This window comes from Hippopotamus amphibius, chromosome 1, assembly GCF_030028045.1.
Source record: "Hippopotamus amphibius kiboko isolate mHipAmp2 chromosome 1, mHipAmp2.hap2, whole genome shotgun sequence".
Taxonomy (NCBI): domain Eukaryota; kingdom Metazoa; phylum Chordata; class Mammalia; order Artiodactyla; family Hippopotamidae; genus Hippopotamus; species Hippopotamus amphibius.
The window spans coordinates 235549418-235568998 of NC_080186.1; the positions used below are offsets into that span (position 1 = coordinate 235549418).

At 38.9% G+C, this 19581-nt stretch overlaps 1 protein-coding gene across 4 annotated transcripts in view; it reads right to left on the reverse strand.

Annotated features, from left to right (window-relative positions):
• The window catches only part of ITGA1 (integrin subunit alpha 1), a 172225-nt gene that overhangs the window by 98845 nt on the left and 53799 nt on the right, over nucleotides 1–19581 (reverse strand). For all 4 annotated transcript variants that reach the window (XR_009054886.1, XR_009054885.1, XM_057743741.1 and 1 more), the window contains exon 2: nucleotides 11500–11620. Coding sequence is in view for 2 of the 4 variants with exons in the window: in XM_057743741.1 (XP_057599724.1) it covers nucleotides 11500–11620 (121 nt within the window). In the remaining 2 variants the exon portion in view is untranslated. The remainder of the gene's footprint in view (nucleotides 1–11499; nucleotides 11621–19581) is intronic.

The window sequence follows — 19581 nt, forward strand, 5'->3', positions numbered from 1 at the left end:
AGAATTATGAAATCACTCTAATAATAATTAATGGAAAAAATATAATCATGATTTATTTTAGTCCTAGCAAGCCATTTAACAAGGTCTCCTATGATATCTTCAGGAATAGGATGGATGAATGTGGCTGAATGTTAAGGTACTTGGGGGGAATCCACAGCTGCTGATTCATCGCTGCCTAAACAGTTATATCCAAAGACACCGATTACTAGTAACCAAAGGACTCTAATTATGTGCCATGAGACTGCACTTGGGATTGATTTAGCCTATATCTTTGTTAATGACTTAAGTGAAGACACAGAAAGCGTAAAGGTGCTCATCAAGTAAATCAACATACCTATTTGGGCATTCAGAAGCATCTTAACATTCTGGAACAAGCAGCTTAAACGAGTAAAGTTTAATAAGGACCAATGTAAGTAACTTCACTTAACTGTGTACTATTATCTACATCGGTACAGAAAGTGGGAAACCTAACTTAGTAGAAGTTCATGTGAAAAAGTCATGGAGGATTTAGTTGACAGCAAGAAAACATGAGCCAACAGTGTATCTTAGTGCCAAAAATGCTAATGTGACCTTAGGCTGCATTGCTAGAAATAGATGCCCTGGTCAAAGAAAGCGATAGCTCCTCTGTGCTCTGCACTGTTGGGCCATGTCTGGAATCTCCAAATTAAGAGAGACATAGGCACAATGGAATGTATTTAGGAGACTATGACTCAGATAGTTAAGAGCCTGGTAATTTTGTCAGACCAGAGATGCTTGAGGGAAAGTTGAGGATGTTTAGCATGGAGAAAAAAATGTCTGAAGGAGAGCTGAAAGGTTGTAAAGGAGCGCAGGTGGGTTGGGCATGCCTTTTTAAAATTTTCAAAATTTGAAAGTTTGTCATATTGAAAAGGGGTGGGATTTATTTTGTGTAAGTCCTTTAGGCAAAGCTAGTATTAATGAAAATAAGTTTTACAACAATCGAAAATACTGAATTGTTGAACAGACTCCCAAAAACATAGTTGTGATATAATGCCTTTGCACAGCCATTGCTGATATACATAAATAACCATAAAAATGTTCAACCCCCTTAACACATAATTCTTACTTCTGGGAATCTATCCTAAAAAAATGACCTAGATTAAGGGAAACAAGCTTAATGCATAAAGATAATGCTGATGGTGGTATATATAATCATGAAAGATTAGAAGAACTGTGATCAATGGTAAGGCTAATTAATTATTGTAGGGTTATTCCATAGAATATTGTGCAGTCGTAAAAAAACAATAGTTAATAAGACTGCATGGTAGGATTAAAAATTATTTATGACCTAGTTTAGAGTAAAAACCTACTTAATTTATTGAAAACCTATGACAATTTGAAGTGAAAGTTACCAAATTATATTCAATGTACTTATCATAATAGCAATGATAATACTAGCCAGCATGCATTGAATTTATACCACGTGCAGAACACTGTTCTAAGTGCTTTCCATGTTCTAAGTAATTTAATCCTCTCCATAAAATACAGCACGAACTTTGGTGCCAGATTTCATCAGTTCAAATCATGGTTTTACCCTTCACTTAGTTGTATGGTTTAGGCCAAGCCAGTTATTCTCTGTGCCTTAGTTCCTTCATCTGTAAAATGGAAATAATAAGAGTAGCTACCTGATACGATCGTCATGAACATTAAATGAGTTAATTATATAAAATGCTTAGTACACTATTTGGTTTATAACGTGCGTTATCTAAGTGTTGATTCTTTTTATTATTGTACATATATTTTCAGATGATGGCACAAGTCTTTCTATGTAAATCACAGATTTAAAGGGAGTACACCAAAAAACAAACTCTATTAAGGAAGTTATGGTTAGGCTTTAAGTTTCTTTTCCCTAATATTTTCAAAACCTTTTGTAATGTGATTGATTAAACTAGTTTTATAGCTAAAACAGTTTGGAGAAAAGTAGTGGATGTGTTATAAAAGTATTTAAATTGAGACTGGATAGATTAATGTTTATTAAGAACACCCTACATGCTCAGCATTAATGTCAGGCCCTCGGGATATAAAATGGATAAAATACTATACTTTAGGTTGCTTAAAACTTAGGGGAGAAGCAAAAATATAAATGTACTATTGCTACGCTGAATAGGTCTGAACTTGGTGCAGTTTCAGCAAAGTCTTAGAAGCAAGAAGGAATGCACACCGCTCTTTGGATACGTTCAAGTAACTCAGTGTAGCTGGAGTGGAACTTGAGTCTGGCAAGGTAAACAGGGTCCAGGGACTATGTTCTCATAGTCCACTTGGAGAACTTTGGATTTATTGTATGGAGGGGAGAACTGGGAACTACTGAAGCTTTTAAAGAGGGATGTGACATGATCAGCTCTGATTTATAAAGTTTTCTTACTTGTAGTGTCATGAATTCATTGGGAAAAGGAGCAAATTAGACTCAGAGAGTGAAGGAAAGTAATCCAGATGAGAAAGGAGGATCTGAATTAAGGAAGTAGAGAGGAAGGGGATAACCAAGTCTAGAAATACTTACAGTAGAAGCTGTATTAGTTCGGGTTTCCCTAAAAGCAGATTACTACATATGGATTTGGGGGAGGCAATTCCAAGAGGGCACCAATGTGGAGGCGGGGGAAACCACAGAGGGAAGGAAGAAAGGCCAATAAAGACTGCACTGATGAGGGTTACTTCTGTAGGCGTCTGGGCTCAGTCTTGCTGGAGAACATCTCAGAAACCACACGGAACATGTATGAGATGCCCTGAGCATGGTTGAGGCTCTAAGAGTAAATGCCACCAAGTCAAGAGAAGACAGAGCAAGAAGACACCTGAAGGCTGACATCTAGGGGAAAATAACACAAGATTTTAAGGAGTGGAGGAAGAAAATTGGTAAGAGTGGCCAGAGAGGGAAGGGGAGAATCAGAAAACAGTGATGTCACAGAAGCCAAAGGAAAGAATATCAAGAATGGGAGCCATGAGTGTCGAGAAGACTTCATTTTAAGTAACTTGGCTAAAAACGAGGGAGATGGGCCACATTAATAAACTTGGGCCTCTTTTTTTCAAGCAAACCATTCAGGGTTTGAGGCAAGTTTAAATTTATGATGGAGGAAACTTGGATATGATAAAATAATGGTATCCAGAGGTTTGTAAGTGGTATATGGTTTGGAGTTTTGTACACCTTTGTGATGTGACATTGTCCCTCCTCGTCCTTCACTGAGGCAGAATCTATTTTCCCTCCTGTTGAAACTGAGATTTGCTTGATAAATAGAATGCAGCAGACATGACACGGTGACTTCTGAGGGTAGGCCTTAAAGGCATTGCAGATTCCATTTCACCTTTTTTTTTTTTGGAAATCTGAGACCACCATGCTGTGAAGAAGCCCAGTCTAGCGTGATGGAGGCTGAGAGGCCACATGGAGGAGGAGTGATGTTTGAGCAGACAGCTTGAACTCCAGACACGGGAGTTAAACCCATCATGGACCCTCCAGCCCTGAGGTACCTGATGACTGATGACTGCAGCTGCATAAGTGAGCATTCATGCAGTTCCCCAGGCAGCAGGGGAACACCTATTCCATGCTCGAAATCCTGAGAAATAAGCAATTATTGTTTTAAGCCAATAAGTTTTGGGGTGATTTGTTACGAAGGAACAGATAGCTCAAACAGGAAGGGAGGGTAAAGTTTTGATCTCATAGCCCCTTCCTTCCTTCCTTCCTTCCTTCTTTCCTTCTTTGGAAAATAGTAGCAATAGTCATCTAGTGAGATTTAGGGGGAGAGGCAGTAGGGTGGTGGGCTTGTGAGAGTAGCACAGATTTAAACTGGCAAGGCATACACAGACCAGCCATGCAAGCCATCAGGTTACGACAAAGTAGGAAACAGCTCATCAGGGATGTTTTGGAAAGTGTTTCTACTATAGATATGAGACAGACCTCCAAAGATCCTTCCAAATCTAAGATTCCATCATCTGAACAGGACAAATTATAAGTATATGGAGGAGTACTAATTAGCTGGAAGACATGTACCATTATCTGGGGAAAATCTAGAACAATCTATAAAAAGTGAGTCCTAAACAGTATGTTAATAATTCAGTTATTAGGTTATAAGGCAGGAGGGAAGGGAGATCATGGATAGCCCAGGCAAGTGTGGAAACGGGGGTGTGAGAGCTGAAACGGAAGGTGGTAAGGAAGCACGGGTAACTGGAACGCAGCATAAAGCTTCTGCATAACCTGGAGCAGGAAGTTGAGATTGGCAAGCAGTGGGCTTTGAAGGAAAGGTTGTGGGGCTCCTATTTGAACTCTAGGGCAATAGAAAGCCCCTAGAGTGTGATGATAAACGGGAATAACCTGACAGGAACCATGGCTCACTGTGTATTCTGGATAAGACTGAGGTACGAGAACTCAGAAAGTGGCAGAGTGTAGCAGGACCGGACTGAGACAGGGAGTTTGAGGGTTGGGATCAGAGACGAAGAATGGGAAAGCGGGACACAGGACATAAGACAATTTTGCGTATTTTTCTAGGAGCTATTTGTTCTGACATCAAACTTGCGGCTCTGGAAAGAACATATATCTCACCACTTAATCCTAAGTATGCCTCGCTTTTCCCAAGCTTCATAAAAATGACAAGATCCTGGAAAAATATCCATGTAGTGTTCATGGAACTTCAGGAATCTTCAGTATTCTCAAGCCCCATTATCTTGTTCTATTTTTGCTTGCAGCACTTACCACATTCTGACATGTTTATTAGGTTTATTATTTATTTTTGTTTGTCCTTCCCCAATAAGATATAAGCTCCACAATAGCAGGAATTTTCACCTCTTCATTCACTCATATATCCTGAGTGACTATAACAGCGCCAGGTACAAAATAGGCATTCAGTGAATGAATACACTGAATGAATACATTTTGACTGCATTAAATGCTCTGAGAATCTGAATAAGGAAGACCTGGTCACTCATGTGACCAGCTAAGAGGTCCTAATTGGGAAGTCCCTCCCCCCCCTTTTTTTTTTTTTTTTCATTTTAGAGTCTGGAAATTTTGCTTAGGCAGAATGCCATATGTGCCTTTGGGTGACACAGGAGGCATTTCCACAACTCAGGGTTCCAGAGAATCCTTGTTGTAATAGGAGAGAACTGGCTGCAGGCAGAGGCTGGGGTTCGCCTCCTGGTCCTGTCACACGTGCTGTGTTAAACCCTGGGCAATTCATCCTCTGAGTCCCAGTTTTCTGTCTAGAAAATGAGGAAGATAACAATCATATTCACCCAAACACACAGGGTCAATATGAAGACCCAAAGCACATTGTTTCATGAACTACGGATGTTGTTACTTTAAACTTTGACACGTTTGCTTTAACTCATTAAATGTTATTTATATTAAATTTCTGCTTTTTATATGACATTATTGCAGTGATTTGTCTGCAGATTAAGAGGATGAAAGGATGTTCTGATCTCAGTATTGATCACTGGAGAAACGCTTGACGAGCTCAAAGATCATCAAAGTGAGAGAAACATCTCTTCTCCATGAAAAAGCTCCAAATTAATAAAATTTAATAAATTGAGCAATATCTACTATTCGTAACAGCTATTCTTGTCAATATGACAGTTAGTATATTTATTTGAAGGGTAGCTGGCCTCTGACTGCTCTGTTTCATGTTTATTATTTTTTTCTGCTGTAAAAAATAGTTTCCTAGAGATTGTTGTCTCGCATTTACATTATTTCTTTGCACTTAACTCTTTCTTGATGTCCAAGCCAACGTCTCTATCAGAGTGCCAAGTGCCTCCTGCCAGCCATTAAAAAGCAAACAAAAAGACAAGCAAACAAACAAAAAAAACAGAGTAAGTGTTTGGTCGTCTTAGAGAATGAAGTTATTCAGTGGCCCCATGAGCTGTTGTCATGAAAGTACAGGGGTAGAAACGAAGTGAGCCGAAGAAATGACAAGTTTGGCAAAGAGGAAATCTCAGCTTCAAAAGATATTACAAACAATTTAAAATAAATATTGTATGAAAATCTGTAAGAGAAAATTTGATAGAACTTTTAAAAAGTCTTTTTACCCCACGCTTGAATAGGCTTTATTTAAAACACACATACGTTGGAAACAGGGCATCAGTCACTTAAGTCGCTCGTAAACCTCACCTGGCACAAAGCAGGGTTCTCCAGGGAAAAGACATGAAGCCAGTACATTCTGATATACATTGGGTTGAGGATTGGCTAGGGAAGTGCTTGCGTGATGAGAATCTACTCTGAACACACAGGCCCACTGAAGGCACCGTAGCTCCTAGGAGTGGATGCTTAGATAGCACTCACAGGGGTGGGTGCGCAGGCTGGAAGGAAGGAAGCAAAGAACGGAGAGTGGAAAGCCCCCCCCCCCCCCCCCCCCCCCCCCGCAACGTCTCCACCGCCACAGCGGTGATTACCACGGACGCGGGAAGGCTTGCGCAGTGCTGAGCGCATTTGAGTGTTTCTCTTCAAAGCAAATGTATCCAACCAATTGCAGTCTTTGTGAATTTTTCTGAACCACGTTGCAGGTACTTAGACGCTCCAGCTCATGGTAATCATAGCGAACAGCGGCGGAACTTAATCAGAGGTATGATGTGCTCCGCTACTGAGAAACCATGCGGTTTCTGAGCCAAAGACACTAAGTAGGTTGCACTCCACAGGAAACTTCTGAAAGGGGAAGGGGGCAGAGGCTGCCTTTTCTGTTAACTTTTTATGCTTTCCAAAGACTTAAAGAAATGCTTTTCAAATGCACTTGTTACGGACCAACATACTTCAGCAAGATGTAAGATGGGTCAGGATGATTTTTTAAAAAAATCTGAGGTTGCTGAGCTTCCAAACATGACCAGTAAATACGATTGATACAGGTGTCCACCTCTGGAGAAAATTAAATAACAAAATCCATGTTCTCCCAAATATGTTAATTATGTCATAGTCCACTTAAAGTAATTCTGCATCCTGATTTTATAGACAGTTACAGAATATCCAAATATATTACTAAAAGTTGTTTTGCATGCCCAGTGCCTGGATCTCTTTAGGATGATATGTTGCTACCATGTCATCCTTAAAGATGTGGACATTTAGATTTTTGTAGTTTGCTTACTTTTAAACTCAGTTGGCCACATTGTTTCTGTTTCTCTGATTTTTCACAACTTTTCCATAAAATCATTGTAAATATGGAATGTCAGAATGGAATCAAAGTATCTGATATCCATATATACATTTAAATGCTCACAAACTCTCACACACATATTGAAATGTAAAGTCTAATACTGCAGAGATAGCTATTATCAACATTTACTTTTTAATATAGTTCTCATAAGGAAAACAGCCCTCGACTGGGAGTGGAGAGACTTGAAATCTATTATCTGCTCTGGCCCCATGTAGTTATATTTCCCTAGGGGAGTCACTTTAAAAAAAAAAACAGAACTCTTTATTGAAGTCTGAATGACACACACAAAGCTGTACCGACTTAATGCATACGATTTGATGAGTTTGGAGATAAGAATACATCCTTAAAACCATCATCACATCTATGCCATAAACGTCCATCACCTCCAAAAGTTTCCTCCTGACCTCTTTAGTAGGTGTTGTTGTTGTTGTTATTATTATTATTATTTTGTGATAAGAAAAAAACCTAAGATATACTTTCATAGTGCAAATTTACTGCACTATGCTGTAGAGTAAATCTTTAGGACGTGTTCATCTCCCTTAACTGAAACTTTGTACGCTTTGACTAAGGCCTCCTTGTTTTCCCCTCCTCTGAACCCCTGGTAACCAGTATTCTACGCTCTGCTTTTACGAGTCTGACTATTGTAGGTTCCTTATAGAAGTGGAATCAGGTGGTATTTGTCCTGCATCTGGGTTATCTCACTTAGCAAAATGTCCTCCACGTTCATGTATGTTGTCTCAAATGGAAAGATTTTCCTCTTCTTTAAGGCAGAATAATATTCTACTGTATGTGTATGACATTTTAAAAATCTATTCATCTGTCAATGGACACTTAGATTGCTTTCAAGTCTTGGGTACTGTGAATAATGCCACAATGAACATGGGAATGTAGATATCTCTTCAAGATCTTGCTTTCAATTCCTTTGGATATTTGCCCAGAACTGGGTGGTTCTACTTTTAATTTTTCGAGGAACCTCTATACTATTTTCCATTGTGGCTGCACCAATTTACCATGCCACTAACAGTGTACAAATGTTCCCTTTTCTCCATATCCTTGTCAACACTTTTTTTTTTTTTTGATAATAGTCATGGGAGAGTCACTTTTAACCTTATTTTTTATGTGTCTTGCTTTCTTATCAATGAGAACAGAAAGTTAAACTAGACTCAGTTGTTCAGCCAACAAATAATCATTGAGTGCATGTTATGTTTAAGGCCCTGTGCCAGGCCCTGGGCTATGCACAGGGTTGCAAGCAGGAACCAAAACCAGTTCTTGCTTTCTAAACATTTCCCCTAACCCAGTGACTTCTCCCTCTTATCTGTTTTCCATTTTGAAGTTTCCAGCTAACTAGACATTACCTTGAACTCAAGCCGTTTAAAACCATACTCATTAGCTTCCTGATACAACTGATTTTCCATTCCTGTACATTTGTCTCTGAATGACTACCCACGTCCCGGTAATCCAGTGTAGACATTTTGGAATACGTCTGACTCCTCCTGCACCTTCATTTGCCATTCCCAAGCTTCCACTAAGACTTAACTCTTCATCTAGGTTTATCCTGGATACACTGTTCTTTCACTGCGGTTTGCCCTCCCAGCCCAGGGCCTCATCCTTTAAGCACCAGATTGCTGTCCTTGCTTGCCTATAGATTTCCCAGCTTTCAGGCACTCCTTTTTGCAATCCAATCTGTATGTAATTTCCTAAACTAAGTTCCATGAAACGACCGTCTTCGCAGTACCCTCTACGTAGGTACAAATGCCTTTGTCTGCTTTTAAGGTCTTTCCCCTTTGTCATCCCAATGTCAGACCTGTTTGCTTACCAACACACTCAGTTGTTCTCAAGTCCTTGCCCTTGTTTATGTAGCTTCCCAGCTTCGAGTGACATTTCTTCTTCTGTTATTGAAAGGCAAGTCATCTTGCAAGACTCAGCTTAAGAATCAAGCATCACTTCCTCCTTCTTGAGCTTCCATTCAATAGGCTTATTAACACCATTCTCTGTTACTAATTATATCATATATGTCCTCTACTAGATTATAAGCTTATTTATTTGTCTTATACATATATCTCCCCTAGAATTTACTATAATGCCAGGCACATAGGGTGTATTACATAAATACTTGTTGCTTGATTGGCCCACATTTATGCTATGGCTGAAGAAAAAGACCTCTATCCCATCAATAAATACTTGTATGGAGACAACTAGGTTAGATTTCATGGGTGAAGCAAGATGTATAAGGCATGGTCTTCAAAAAGTTAACATCTTATTAACATTATCTCACACGTGTATATAGAATTCTGAATGGTCTGCCTAAAGTTCAGTTCAGTATAGACTCACTCAGTATAGACTCATTAGCAATACCTTTTCTTCAACCGTATTCCTACTACCCACTCTATGCCTCTTTTATTTCTTTCCAAATGTTGGCCTGGCTGTCTCTTTTTCTCATCTACACAGTCACCTTCTTCAAAGACAGAGCGACTACGGGAAGGAAATTCATCATGACCGCAAGGCCCCATTCAGGCCCAATCTCTTGGTTTCCCATTTCTTTGCCTTCTGGTGCCTTGGAAGAGAGGGACTGGAGAACTTAGAGGGTGAGGATCTCGCAATAGGATGGGCTTTTATAAGGGATGGAAAGAGACTGAAGAGATCAAATGGGTGCACTGAGGCTCCAAGAGGAAATATGACCCCCTTCTTTACTAGGATTCATTCAGATAACTCAGGGCTTCTGACAGCAGACCACCCTCAAATCAGAGAGACAGGACTGGACGAAGGAGGAAGCTCGCAGGTTTTACTCATGTCAGAAGGTGAAAACCAGACTTTCATAAAATATGCTAACAATACAGTCATCCCTCGGCATCTGGGGGGGATTGGTTCCCGGACCCCAGTGGATACAAAACTTTGCACGTGCTCAAGTCCCTCATATAAAACGGCCTGGTAGAGTCTGGCCACGACAACTCTAGTACCATAGTTGGTTTAATTAGCGGATGCGAAACCCGTGAATAGGAAGGGCTGACTGTTATTTGATTATTCTTTAAAAAGACAGTTCATTTTAAATAGGTGGTTTAAGACTTTAAGGTTCGCTATTCTTCATTAAAATTTATGTAACTATTGTTAATAAATGAAAATTGACTTTAATATGTGTTTTACATAAAAGTTAAGCTTTTTAAGAAAAACATGCACTGAGTTTCAGTTTACTCTAGCTTATGCACAAAGAGAAGTTTGACCAGTTGGTCCACTCACCATCATTCTCTCAGAAGTAGAACTCTCTAAATTGCAGACATAATGCCTAAAAGAATAAAATTGGTATCTAGAGGGATGACTTTACCCATTTAACCTTAAAAAAGGAGATGGGTGGTAAAGTGAGAGCATAGGATGGAAGGACAGAGGTTATAAAACTCATACTCTATTATTAGATGTGTTCTTTGAGAAATTTATAGGGAGAGTAGAAGACTGAAGCACCTCCACAAATTCTAGTTTATCCCCCCCAGGATACCATATCTATACTTGGAAAATGTGAGAACTCAAACTCTTACTTTGATACCACTTAGAGAATTATTGTCAAATTAAGCAAGTCTAGAAGATAAAGAGAAATATCAAAAAGCCACATCTTTTCATCTGTGAAATATAGTAGAGAGATAGCTCACCGTTTTCCAAGTTGATATAAATCCATTTTTGTTTGTATTATTGTAGTTACTAGAAAAATGGGCTTCTTTAGTTTGTTACTAAACTGAAGCACAGTTTAACTCTTGTTCTCTTTTTCAACAAGGCCCAATTAAAAAAAAAAGATTCACTAAAAACTATGTTAAATATAAAGCAAAAGCGCTCTAATATTGATTTTGTATAATTTTCAAGAGGTAAATATGCTTTCAAAAATCATACTAAAATAAACTTAACCAATATTAAAGGGTTTAAAAGTGTATAAAAGAAATTCAGTAAGGTTCATTGTAAGTAATAGACCAAACTCAGTAGGCCAGGAAAGCACCATAAATACAAGCCCAATATTATATTATGGAAGTGACCCCATCTGCCTCTCAGTACCTCCTGCTGAATTCCAACTACAGGAAACCAAAACAAGAACAATTAAAGAACTCTCGCCAGAATAACGTAATTACAAAACAATGACTATTTTGGATAAGGACCTTCCTTGAGGTCAACCCAGGTTTCAACAGACTTACTAACTGTGTCTTTTAATATTGCCAAGGAATTTTTCCTTTTTCACTTTGTCAATGTCCATTACCCAATGATTAGACTGCATTTCCTACCATAAATGATTCATTCTGTCTCATTCATAAAACGAACTGTAACCAAATGCTATTTCCCATCACCTTGTAAGCAAACCAAACAACAACAACGACAAGACCCACTGACTCACCATTTTCCGTCTTCATTTTCATACTGTTGAACAGTATATCCAAACATGTCCTCCACGGGGCCGCTGAAAGTCATTGAGTTTTTCACATCAACATTGAATGATACACAGAAGCCTAGAACAACTTTAAGAGGGAAAACAAAATCCAGTTACAGAGAGTTCACTAAGATGCCACTATGTTTTGAATTATGAAGGCATGCTTGAGGTTACCATTCAAAGCTGAGCGCTTATTAAATAGAGCCATGACGTTCGAAGAACGGGAACAAACAAGGAAGGTCTGCCATGTTAACTGTATTACTGACTGGAAATTAACATAATGACTTTGAGGAACATAAGTACTAACATTCAAACGAAATCCCACAGTGCTGTGGTATCGTTACCATTCCCAGAACTAAAGATTTCAGAATGTGCGGGAAGGAGCTGGCAGACGCTGGTGACGACGGATGCAGTCACAGGTAGTTTTCCAGTGGTGATCCCTACAGCAAAGCAGGGCCACTCATGAAATGTAAACAGCTGCATTTTCCCACTTTGGCTACAGAGGATACAAGCACCACCATTTAAAGCCTCGAGAGAGGTAGCTCTCTCCTTGCTGCTTCGAAAGGGAAGGCACGCTGACGGTTTCCACCCAGAGATGGCTTCCTACGCAGGCCCGAGATTGGCTTGGCTTCCCTCTCGGAATCAAGCAGCAGATGGAAGCTTACACGTATACACTGACGTCTCCTTCTAATGTTATTGGTGGTGACAGCCTCCCAGGTTGAGAGGCTGATCTGTTGAGATTCAATTGGATGATCTCTAAAGAGTTTACTCAGCATCTGGCACATACTACATATTCCATGCGGGTTAAACCTCTTCAATTTCTATGTCAGGTAAAGGAAATCTTTTACAGGTGAGACTCTCTCCTGGAAGTGTTCTGGATGGTGCCAAATTCCATCTTTGGTACTGGTTTTTAAAGCATACTTGCGAAGTTCCAAAGTATTCCCCTCCTAGATGTAACTAAAAATCCTTCCCAAAGAGTACGCCCTTATAAAATCACACAGCATCATAAGGTATATTCAGGGGTGACTAAATTCACTCTCCCTTGTTAAAAGCACGATATACAGCTACATGTAAACAGAAAAAATTCTTTCCTTATTCACTGTAAATTCTTCCATAAGCATAGTCTATATTCAGACTCTAAATCATTCCATGCTCTAATTCATAACCTTCAAATTTTGGTAACAGTATTAAATGCTTATTTGATGCACAAAATTGTACAAAACTTAGATAAAATTTTCTTCATAAAAAGATACTTCTGTATACTTATTTATAAAGCCTTCCTTTGATCCCCTCACCTGGAAATAATCTTCTAGCTAGTAAGCCGTCTTCTTTTATTTTTTAAAAAAAATCCCTCACAGAAATAATTATTAAATACTATCTACATTGTAGTTACCTGTGTGAGATATTCTTTTCCCCTAGATTGGAAAATTCTTAAAGACAGGGATTCTCTTACTCATCTTTCTTATCCTTTCTCAAAATCTAGCACAGCTCCTGGTACGCAGATGGGCAATAACATATGCATAGAATGAAAGATAACACCTTGAAGGAGAAGCTGGGCCAGTTGTAGACAGAAGTGAATTGGCAACTATTTCATCTCAGTTAAGGAAGACTTTATGGAGATGGAAATTTTCAAGTTAGATTTTAAGGCGAGGGAGAGCTACAACTTGGCAGTGAGAAGAAAATATGTCCCAAGGATTTGGGAGGGTCTCTGCAAGTAATAAGATACAGGACAGGACAAATATGGTTGCAAGATCATAGAGAGATTTGCCTGGCTGGCGTTGGAAGATGCAGAAAAAGAATGGATGGGCAGCACCAGTCCATTTATGTACATTTCCTGTTCATTCTTCAAGGATGATGGAGAACAGCTGGTTACCATCATCTGCCTAACGGCCTTTTATATATTTGAAGACAGTTTTAAGCACTGTTCACTCTCTACTCCAAAGTAAATAGTACATGTTCCTACTCTTTCCTCACAGCTTCTTTTTGAACACTTGCAACAGATTATTTTTGATATGAGAGATACACAACATAGTACTTCTACAGCAGGTGTGAAGATCAAAAATGTCTCCAGACACTGCCAATTTACCCTGGGGCCCAAATCACCCAGACTTGAAAACCACTGTACTGTAGATAAGAAGCAGAAAACCACCACCAATGATTCTGTTGAGGAAGGTGTCTGAAAACCAGCTGTGGCCTGCAGGCCAGCAGCAACTGCATCACCTGGGAGCTTGTGAGGGATCCAGAATCTCAGGCCCTCCCCAGATTTCCGGCATCAGTATCTACGTTGCAACAAGTTCTCCAGAGAACCAGACTCCTGTTAAGGTCTGAGAAGTGGTACCCTCATAATGTGGCACCTCCCTTTCACAATGTTGATGCAGGTAACAGAATTTACCTAAATGAAAACTATTCACCATACTTTAGACATAGGGGGAAAGGATTTTCTTTAATCAAGGTCAACTTCGCCCCTCTTGAAGGGTTTTTCCAGCACTCCTTCATCTTTAGCATATGTTTTCCCAAAGGCTATTCGTGGTGCTCCTCAACATAAGACCAAGAGCTTTTGGTTTCCTTTTTGCGGCCTGTTTGTTTATTCTACATGTTGTGTGGAATGTCCGGGGGTGTGTGCTGCACTTTTTTTTTCCATTTCCTGTCCTCAGAATTCCACAGGCAATTTGCCCAAAGTGATCGTAAATCAGCCTCTTTCATGTTTTCTAAGGCACCAAGGAGCCTGAAGCACAGGAGATGACATAAAAAAAAAATAGTTTACATCTTGTTCTTTTGATTTAAAGGAGTGCATAAACAGTAAAAGCAGCTTCTCATAACTTTTAGTTCAATGTTCATGTTGTTATATTAAGTTGTCTTGGAACTTTATGTACCAGAAGTAAAGCAAAATCATACTTATTATTTTTTTTTTCTTAATCAAAGTTAAAAAAAAAAAAGAGCAAACAGACTGAGGTGGCTTTAGGGGGCAATATAGGGGGAAAATGATGGGGAAAAGCATAGACAATAATCATGTGTCAAAAGTAAATTCTGATTTCACGTATACCAGCACAAGAGAGAGTTTTTCCTTTAATAATATTAACAACTATATAGTTTACTTACTGTGTGTTACACCTCACATGCTCCATCTCACTTAATTTGCTAACAAGCCTACAATCAAATATCATTATTATTACCATGGGACAGAAGAGGAAAAAGGAGGCTTAAAATGATAGAGAAATTTGCCTATATTTCTTCAGGACTCCCAAATCATTTACATTAATTCAATTTTTAAATCTTAGCACTAAAACTAGGAAGAGTTAGTAGGAGGTGACATGGGGATGGGTTTAGAAGAGAGGCTGTTAGGAGTCCATGGAATCCCACCTTCTGAGAAGTAATTTGGGGAAGAGGCTCTTCCACAGTGGCCACTGCTGGGAGGAGGTTGGGAGTGAGGGGAAGCTTGTAATAAGGAGAGACGTCAAGGCCACCCAGCTAGATAAAGCTGCACAAAGGACTTCGGCTAAAGTGTATACGTTCAGGCAGAAAAGAAGTGGAAAGGCTTGCTCCCCTTCAAATACGGTTACGTGAGTTATGTATCTAAGGGCTAAAAGCTGAAGAGGATGATGAGATTGTTGGTATTGAAAGATAGCTCTTGTAAAAGAGATCATTTGGTGCAGTTTCTTTACTCCAGGATGAAATATGATGTGTAAGACAACTAAACGAGAGAAAGAGAGGGAGAAGTAACAGACAGTTGTGCAATGTTTTCTGCTTACAAACATTTTCATGGAAACAAAGGTACTGAGCTAGTGAGTAAACGGCAGAGGTTAGGAGGATAGCAGGCATTACTCTTTTTGTGTGTGTTAGAAACTGGAGCTCAGAGGGGTTGAGTCATTTGTCCAAGGTCAGGCTGCGTTAGTGGCAGAGAAAAGACATCAACAGTGGTCTTCTGAGGTCAAATCATAGACTTTCTGTGACTAGAGTGTTATTAAGTTAGTAAGATTAATAAAAATAAAAACTAACAACCCAGCTCAACAAGACCCTCAAATGGCCCATGAGAGCTCTTAATCATCTTGTAGCTTTGAAGCATTTGCAGGGTAGGACTGGCAGGAAAAGCTGAATGAAGGGGGAAAAATCTGGGCATCTCTAGCGAGCACTGACTCTCTGGTGGAAGGAAGGTCCCCCTCCTCCACGCATCCTCTGAGTTCCAAAAAAAGTCACTGAAGCCTGTTTGATTGGTTGCTTCTTAATTTAAAAAGTCTGTTTTTCACAGGGTGGTCCAGAAATTTTGACCTAGTAATATCCAGATTGGAGTATTTAATAGCCAATGGAATTCTGAATATTTTAAACTCCAAGCCCCAGGCAAGAGGGTATCAAATAAATGGTGACTAGGAACGTATGTTAAAATGCTATTGCTTTCTTTCAACAACTTCCTACACATGTTTACCCAATCTAGAAATAATAGAAATCATGCAATTAACATTATTTTATTATTTTTAATATAAAGATGATACAGTATTGAGATAGAAAATCATAATAATTGTATTACAGTTAATTAATGGTTTTTAGAACAAATTTCTTGATAGTGTAGAAAGATGATGATCTTTAGAGATATATGAGCCTGGGCTTAAATCTAACCCTTTCACTTATTTACTCAATTATTCATACTTATTAAACTACTCCACAAATATTAATAAAGTCTTCATTTGGGGTTGGATACATGCTAAGCCCTGGAGATACAGTCATAAAAAGATGGTGCTCTCATTTTCACAGATCTTAAAGTCTAGCTGGGAGAAAAAATGGCAAGTGAGCCCCAGTTTATCATGTTTAAAATAAGCTTATAAATACCTTCCAGGAATTGGCTGCCATGAGATAGACAAATTATTCATGTAGTAATAGAGAATGCTCAATACATGAGTTAACTGCGTTCATAGGTAGAATCCGAAGAGTCAGTTTACCATCTGGCATTTGAGTTTACTTTTAGAAGTGGATTTCCCTCCATTCTGATAACCACCTGCATCTTGAAAAGAGATACAGATGTGCTATATCATTGAGGGCAGGATGGTGGATTCATTGACTCATTTCAATAGCAAATTTCCTGTTTCTAAACCCGGCTGCAACGACATCTGTAAAGAAAATCTAAGATGAGGGTGTCAGGCCTTCCACATGAAAGAGCTAGCCGAGGAAGAAGAGCACAGGTGATCCTGTCTTCTCAGTTATGTCTCTTGGATTCTCATCTCAGTCCCCCAGGAGGTGATGCGTACTGCTGATGTCACCCAGGCTCTGAGCCAACAGCAAGCTGAGCCTGTGGCGACTCTTCGAACATATTTAGACCACGGTGTCATTGTTTTTAGCCACCTGAGGATGAGAGCACAGCTAGGAGTGCAAGCTTTGTGGGGCAGAGCTTCAGACCCTTCTGTACTCCCCAAACCTGAGCGCTGGTGCATCTTCATCTCTTGCTGAACCAAAGCCTCCAGATGAAAAGAGTTTATCCACCCCTGCTTGAATGGATATAAACTCCACAAGTCACATATGCTCGCTAGAACTAATTCCGTGATACATTAGGTATTTTACATTATTCCAAATTTAATTTTTCCCCCTTAAATTCAAATAAAATATATTCAAATTTGAGGCACTTCAGGAATTGGAAGAAAAACATTTTAATGATAAAAGTTGGTGAAAGCTGGAAGCCCCTTCCTCACTTTGTAATATATAACAAAACATCTTTAAAGTATTAGTGCTGTGGATCTGAAATCTTACTTAGTTTAAGCGAGTTGGATCTCAATTTGGTATATATGTTGCCTTAAAAGATAAAATTTGATCAAGAGTATAAGTGAATCTGTCCACCAAAGTGACAGCACTATGTAATTCTAGTTGAAATCTGAGATGATTATTTTTACAGCGTTGCAATCTTGAGAAGGAGAAGACAAAGAACTCCAGTGGTGAAGACACAAAAAGTAAAACCAGAATGAAAATAAGACAATATTAAAGCCTTGAGCACAGAGTATAAAATTAACACAAATATTTGGAAATGACACTATAATCTCAAATACAGAAAATATATGTTTTCTGGAAAAAATACCATACCCAACTCAGAGTCTCCTTCAAACAAGCGGAACTTCCTTATTCAGTTATGTAAGAAGAAAATCTGGCTAAATCAATCTCACCATTCAAAGTCCTTTCAACAGAAATGAGGTAATGTGTCAGCAAGATATCAACCTCCATCAGCAAGTCCAGAAAAGCCAATCCAAATAAACACCTCGATGTTCAAGCATTTTCCAAGTTTCACCCTGGGAGGCTGCTTTTTAACTTTGGCTTGCTATAGTGAGCAAATTGTTTTGACTTTCAGGACTGACGTCCTGTGGGCCTCCAGTTACTACAAATGGCATTTGAACTTCAAAGTGAGTGTGTGTATATGTGTCTATCCGTATATGACTGGTAGGAAAGAGGCAAGGAGGTCTAATTCTTGGCACACAGTAGGTGTTTACTACAAGTCTGTTAAGTGGAACAGGATGGAATAAACAGAGAAACGAATTTTTTTAGTATAAAGGTCATTCTGGCTGTAAGAACCTGTCCCCTTCCATAAGCGCTACCCAGAATTTTAAACTCCAATGGAGTGTTTCCCAAACATCCTTTGTTAAAAATCCCCCTTATAAATTTGTCTACATAAGTTTGTTCTTCCACAGTGTTTACTTTCCTTTGTAGTATCTACAGACATCTGTTTTTCCCCATATCCTCCCACACCAAATAATTGCCTGCTTTCCAAGCTCCTCTCAGACTGTGTCTTCTCCTGAGATTCTCAAACAGCCTCAGAACCCGGTGCCTCCACTCTATCAGCATCATCTTCTGGCTCTGTGTTTTACAGGACAGAAAAGCCGCAGAACCTTAGGGGTCCTTGGATCCCACTGTGGGAAACACAACTGGTATGTTTGTGCAAGCAACGTGAGCACGGAACTCTGTTCTCCAGCTGCTCTGGCGTCCTGAGAGCTGACCTCATTCCTTTCTGTGACCACATAGCACGGAGAGCGGCATATGGAAAGGCATATTGCAATTCAAAACAGAGAAGGGTTGCACCCTATTTAAGTGTTTACCCACATATATGACATGTGAAGTCTTTGGATGTGTAAGAATCTGAGGGAATGTTGTGTTTTTGTTAATGAAAACTTTTCAATGAATTTTATTAATGTATAAATAATTTCTTCTCAGTGAGACAGCAGGACATTGCCAGCTTTAAGATTATTTTTGTTAGTGCACACCACAAGTACTTTTCAGGGCCAGGAAAGCGAAGAGGTAGTGTACACTATAAAATAAATGATTTTCTATTTTCCTAGTAACTTTAACTGGCAATTTCCAGTTCCAGACACTAAGAGATTCCATATTGATTCTCCTATACCATGTAATGGGTCAGTTTTTCTGGATGGCTTTGGTGTTGGCTTTGAAGGCCATACACACATCCAAATGTGTGAAGCAGGGTTACTATTTCAGATACTTCCATTGTTTCTCGGGGAACAGTGAGTTTATCTCACTTCTTTTTTGCTTATTTGGTTGTTTATATGTTTAATAACTCAATGAAAATTAGGAAATTGAAAATCATTCATAGAACGGCATGCACTACTTCTTTGTTTTCCTGACCCATGAAGCTGTCTCTTGTGCATACTAGCAAAAATAACCTTAGGACAAGCAATGTGTGACTGGCTCATAAATATCACTGAGAAGAAATTATATGTGAGTTAATAAAATTCACTGAAAAGAATCTATTAACAAAAGTACAACTTTTTATTCGGGTTCCTTCTTCTAAGGCATAAATGGACAGAATGCATATGGTAGCTGGGTAAGACTGGACTCTGAGATTGAACCAATGACATCTCAAAAATGTGAAAAAAGGATTGTCCAGCTATTTAATACAAGAAGAGTGAAAAGCCATTCTCTTTCTCTTAATTGTACAATTTGGAGTTTGAAACTAAAAATTTTAAATTGAAAACACACTTATGTGTAACAAAAAATAAATTAGAAATAAATATATAAGAATAATCATAAAATTTTCAAATATACGTCTCACTTGAGAGCATTTATTTA